This window comes from Ictidomys tridecemlineatus, chromosome 2, assembly GCF_052094955.1.
Source record: "Ictidomys tridecemlineatus isolate mIctTri1 chromosome 2, mIctTri1.hap1, whole genome shotgun sequence".
In the NCBI taxonomy this organism is placed as follows: Eukaryota; Metazoa; Chordata; class Mammalia; order Rodentia; family Sciuridae; genus Ictidomys; species Ictidomys tridecemlineatus.
The window spans coordinates 220,519,107-220,525,108 of NC_135478.1; the positions used below are offsets into that span (position 1 = coordinate 220,519,107).

The 6,002-nt window shown below is 39.9% G+C and overlaps 1 protein-coding gene across 1 annotated transcript; it reads left to right on the forward strand.

Moving 5' to 3' along the window:
• Positions 1-4,571: 4,571 nt before the first annotated feature.
• On the forward strand, positions 4,572-5,525 carry LOC144370435 (olfactory receptor-like protein OLF3). The gene has a single exon (XM_078031163.1). It carries the CDS (start codon positions 4,572-4,574, stop codon positions 5,523-5,525), a length of 954 nt encoding a protein of 317 aa, XP_077887289.1.
• Positions 5,526-6,002: the final 477 nt, after the last annotated feature.

Below are 6,002 nucleotides of genomic sequence, written 5' to 3' on the forward strand. Positions count from 1 at the left end.
AGAATTCAGTTATCCTGAATCCTTGCTTCATCTGGCAAGGATTCAGAATAACTGCTCCTTAGAGTAGGAATACAACTCCAGGAGAACATCCTAAGTTATCAAAGCAGAAAGCAGGCTTTGGTGACTTTTAAGAATATCTTTGGCTTCAGTGGCATTTTGGAAGGAGAATGGAGAGCAGCCTTCCTCAGGGAGAAGAAGGGCAACAGAGAAACCCTGGAGAATTGGTAAGGTGACAGCAATTAACACATGAATTGCATGAAGCCCCTGAGGGGAACTTGGCAGCCCAACATTGCTAGTGCAGCCACCACACCTCCGTGGGTCTTTGTGGGAGCTAATTTGAGGGCACTTATGAACTTCCTCTCAGTAGCTTCCCTTGCAAACTAAACTAGTCTCAGGTGATTTCTGAGCCCTGGAGCCAAAAGTGTTGAGGACTCTTAACCTCTATCAGAAATCATTTTGTTGCAAGGGAGTGCTCTTTAGAAAACAACTGCAACCTAAACTAAAGTAGAAATGTTCGAGTTTTTTTTTTTTTTTTTTGAAGAAGCTGATTAATATTTGAGAGCCTTTAATAGAAGGGTTAATAGAAGGCATAATGCAAAGTAAATAGGCTTTGGAGGGACAGAAACTGCACTAATCTGATTTGTTAGGGACTCTGAATCAGAAATATGAACATGAATATTGAAATCTTCTCATTCTAAGTAATTACAACAAATGTAGTAAATTCTTCTTTCAAAAGCTGGAGAGTTTGGTGTGTGTGTGTGTGTATGTGTGTGTGTGTGTGTGTGTGTGTGTGTGTTTTATGGGTTTCTTAATTCCAAACTTTATAACCAACAGGGGAAATAAGAAAGATTAAAACAGATGGGGAAAATAATAATTTAAAAAATTAGAAATATCATGGATAAATTTCACATTATTTTTGAGGAAAGAGATTTAGAAGGGGAACCCAGACCCATAAAACTTTTCTTTAGACATTGATTAATATTCACAAATTTGTGGTAGGAATATATTACATTTTCAGAAAAGATAAACTGTCTATTGTTTTAAAGTATCATTTCTCAGTCATTTTCTTAAGAGTGTAAGTGAAAAGTATTTTGATTTTTCTTTACATGAAATTTGAGTTCAAAATGTAGACTGAGATTTCAATTGAGGTTTGCCAGTCCTCATTTCAGTGCTAGAACCTTGAAAATGTATTTTAAGGACTTTGCTACAGAAGCTTCATTAAGAGAATTATCTTGCAAAAGAATACCCTGGTCTTAGTATAGGGAACAAGAGACAGGGACAGTGATAATTTGCACAAGATAACTATAATAATAAATGATACCACAAGTTAATTTCATGATTGCACTTCTTTGAGAAACTGCGTCTCCATAATTGGGCTCAAATTATGTAAAAATTGAGGCAACCAAATCTAGAGAGAAAGAGAGAAGACTAGTTGTCCTCCCAGAATACAAAATTATTTTATATGTCACCCTCCTAAGTGGCCCTGGGGTTCTCTATGTCCAGTTGTGGAGGCTCTCCTGTCCATTATGGATGCAGTCTGTTTATACAATCAAGAGTTCAGCATGGTGAGATGGCTCTCTCTCTAAATGAAAGTGTCATTTCCATTGACAGCCCAACTGTTTCAAGGTAAGGTTCAGATTTATTTTGATCATCAGGAAAGAAACATATTTGTAGGTTGTGTGTCTTAACCTTCAGGTGCTGGGCTTCTGAATTTACCCGTGCTAACACTGTAGACTTTATTAAGGAAGCCAAAAGTGATAAAGAATCAAAGATGTGTTACAAAATGGATATGCAAATTTTCCAAGGAGAAATTTTTTTTGGTATTCTCTTACTTAGCTGTAGGGAATCATCACTATAATGAATGGGAGATTATATTGGTAATATGCCTATCTCTAAGCCCCATTATGTCTCAGATCGGATTTTTGAGGCAGATACAATTTTTTTTTTTTGCCCAACTGTGCACTCTTTGAATTTCCATGAATAGTGGAAATGATTCTTATTATGAAGTATATTTTTCATATGAGTATGAGACAATAGATAATCCTTTTGTACTCTGTATGCCTCCCAAGTCTTTCAAATCAATACTCGCATAGAGAGGGAAACGAAGAAAAAAAAATTCATGTGGCTAGGTAATAGAAATAGAAGATGTTGTTAGATAGAGTTAAATGTGAAATGCACTCACTGGGGTAGAGTGAAATGTGACACTGACTGTTGAGAAGGGAAATGACATCTCAGTGCCAGGCTCTGGTGATTTCCTTCCTTGCAAAAACACACTGAGTTATTTTTGAGTGTTGGGCCATAGAGCAGCAAGGAAACCAAACGTAATTAAAAACTGTACAAGAACAATGGGAATAGCAGCATGGAAGCCATCTCCATGGATGACACGTGATGATTCTGACTGCTTGTGACCCACGTAGTGGACAGATCTGGTGATGTTTGCTTGTGGGTCAAGTCTTGCATCTTTTCCTTGATGAACAGTTTCTCATATTTTCTTCAAGTTCTTACCACTTCTATTAGGGCAGGGACATGGAGAGGGGGTGACAGGTGCAAAGCTAACAGGTACTTTATTAGAGAAGTCATTTTCATACTTGGAAGGATATTCTTTCTTCCCAGGCTTTCTGCATAGAAATTGAGTTTGGCATAAATGGGACCTCCACAAACTGTTTAAATTTAAGGAAACGGTAGCAGACCAGTTGAATGATGCCTGATTCTATGATTCTGAAATACCAGATGTGACCAGCAAACATACCCACAATCACTGCCTGAGAATTTACCAGTAGAAATATATTGAACTTAAGATCTTGACATCCTTGGCATTGCTTTTAAGAGAAGAGGAAGGACAATTTTGAGTAGGGCCATGATACTGGAAGGCAGGACCTGTGCAGAGAATAGCATGAAGTCATCAGGCTCATAGATGCAGGGTTAGAAGACAGACTCAGAAAAAGGGAGACGGGGATGGCTAAAGTCAAATTTTATCTTCCCCATCCAGGCAAAAGGTAAACCAGGCTCTAACATCAGCCCAGGCTATTGTGTTAATTCCTCACTCATCTTGTTGAGCTGATGCATATTTTCAGCTAAAGATGTTACAATGTAATAAATTGTTGAAAAAATAGGGAAAAGAATTGTGGGTGAATTTATCAGGTGGAATAGGAATAAAAATAATATTTGATTTGTTAAAACTTAGACTAACTTTTTACATTAATTAAAATGGTAAGAGTTTCCATGGAATCAACAAAAAGATTTTCTTTATTTAAAAAGGCTGATTGATTGAAATTTAACTTTTAAATTAGGCATATTATGTCATGGAAAAAAAAAAGGTTTGTGTGAAGAATCTGAACACCTATTTTTGGTCTTTGTTTCTTTGTCATAGAGAGAACATTTGTGTCTTGATATTTTCCCCAACAGGTACTTACTGAATGATGGTAGAAGGTACAAGGAGATACTTTTAACTAGGGCCAAAAAAAAAGGTAATTTTTTTAAATTTTATAATTTGACAAATAAAAATTATTTTGTAGACTTCAAGTACTCTCACCAGATAAAAAAGCAATCAATGTAAGTATGTATATTAATACATAGCTTGATTTAGCCATTTCCATAACAATAATATTTTGACTGAGAAGTTTTAATATTTGCTCTCCACACCTCTTCCCTGAGTTTTGCTGGAGTTTCGGTGTTATTCACATTTAAAGTTCCCATTTTCTATTCGTATGTGACTATTTTACAGGGCCAGTTGATACACTGATTCATAAAGGCCTCGAAGGGGACGATTTTTTAGCAGAATATTCCTATGGCACTTTTATTTTCTTTTTGTGCTGGGGCTTGAATGCTCAGGGCTTCCCTCTTGCTGAGCATGACCTCTGAGCCATGCCCAGAGTCCCATACCTTTGTCATTCTATCACATGGTGTTGATTTGTGTTGCCACAGTAATAACTCTACATTCACCGTGATTCAAAGATATAGACAAAGGGAAATCTTCCCGCCCAGTGCTCATGTCTAAGAGGTATATTGTTCTCCAGTACCATGTTCTGAGCAGGCAGTGTGGATTGTTTTTGAGGACACAAGAAACATTTCACAACATGAGGGGAGGTGTGCTTTGAGGTTTGTTGAGCATGAGGATGATATGACCCAAAAAATGAAAATTAGGATTTTATTGTTTATTAAAGGAGTTTAAGATGAGTAGTTAACATGAAAAAAAAAACACTAAGGAAGAATTACAAAGTAGACTTGTTTATGCATTTTCCCAGTATGGGTTTAGTTGCCACACTGCAGATAATTCTTTAAGCTGCCAACTGTATTCTTCTTTGTTGCTACCTATTTTACCTGTGGTCCTCATGTACCGGTCTCTCTTTGGCATTCTGATGCCAAATCTCATGGAGACACTCCACTGCCCTTGTGATTCAAAGTGGATCTATAAAGTGTATGGCGACCCAGCATGTCTTCCTGGATGATTTGGGATTTGAAGTACTTGACTAAAAATGGATGGTCTATATAAATGCAATAAAATTTGTTTATGTTTCTTGATAAATATCTCTTGTGATTTGTGAATTTTACTACAGATTAACTTTTTTTTAATGGGAACATATAATCGGACATGGGAGAGTGAATTTATTCTCCTCGGACTGACCAGTGACCGGGACACTCAAGTCTCCCTCTTTGTCCTCTTCTTGGCCATGTACCTGGTGACAGTGCTGGGGAACTTCCTCATTGTCCTTCTGATCAGACTGGACAGCCGGCTGCACACGCCCATGTATTTCTTTCTCACCAACCTCTCCCTCGTGGACGTGTCTTATGCCACCAGCATCATCCCTCAGCTGCTGGTGCATCTCCTGGCAGAACACAAAGGGATCCCATTCCTGAGCTGTGCTGCACAGTTGTTTTTCTCCCTGGGCTTGGGCGGAATAGAGTTTGTTCTCCTGGCAGTGATGGCCTATGACCGCTATGTGGCAGTGTGTGACCCCCTGCGCTACTCAGTCATCATGCATGGAGGCCTGTGCACTCGGTTGGCCATCACATCCTGGCTCAGTGGCTCCATCAACTCTCTTATGCAGACCACCATCACTTTCCAGCTGCCCATGTGCACAAACAGGTACATTGATCACATATCCTGTGAACTCCTGGCTGTGGTCAGGCTGGCCTGTGTGGACACCTCCCCCAATGAAGTTGCCATCATGGTTTCTAGCATCATCCTTCTGATGACACCCTTCCTGCTGGTGCTCCTGTCCTACATCCAGATCATCTCCACCATCCTGAAGATCCAGTCCACGGAGGGGAGGAGGAAAGCCTTCCACACCTGTGCCTCTCACCTCACTGTGGTGGCCCTCTGCTATGGCATGGCCATTTTCACCTACATCCAGCCCCACTCCAGCCCCTCTGTCCTTCAGGAGAAGCTGATCTCTCTCTTCTATGCCATTTTGACTCCGATGCTGAACCCCTTGATTTACAGTCTAAGGAACAAAGATGTGAAGGACGCCTGGCAGAAACTATTAGGACACTTTTCAGGGATAATGTCAAAACTGGCAACATGATAACTCAGGGAAATCACTAGAAAGGAGAGCTGTGCCTCAGTGCTCCCCACCCCACTCATATAACAGGCTTCAGCTGCATTGCCGTGGCATCCAGGAAGCAGGTGTCGTAACAAGTGCTGGTGTGTTATGTAGGCGGCTGTTCTGTAAGTGTGTTGGGTGTGGGATGTGGGAGTATTTTATGTCACAGCAGTGTGTTCAGTGGAGTTAAGCACTGCTGATATTGAACTCACCTCCCGTTCTCAATCTCCATTCCCAAGGCCTGAGATAAGACACACTTTTTTGATTCGTCATGTTGTTTCTAATTGTGACCCTTATTCAGGGATCTTCCCTTGGACCCCTTGTTCTTAGCAGACACGTTTTGGCAAAGGTTTAGGTGTTTCCAGTGGAAACAAAATGCATTTTCACATTTGAAGCCTCACATAAGATAATGGGTGGTATTGTAGCATGTGCAGTAACTGCATGAATCAACCCTCTGAG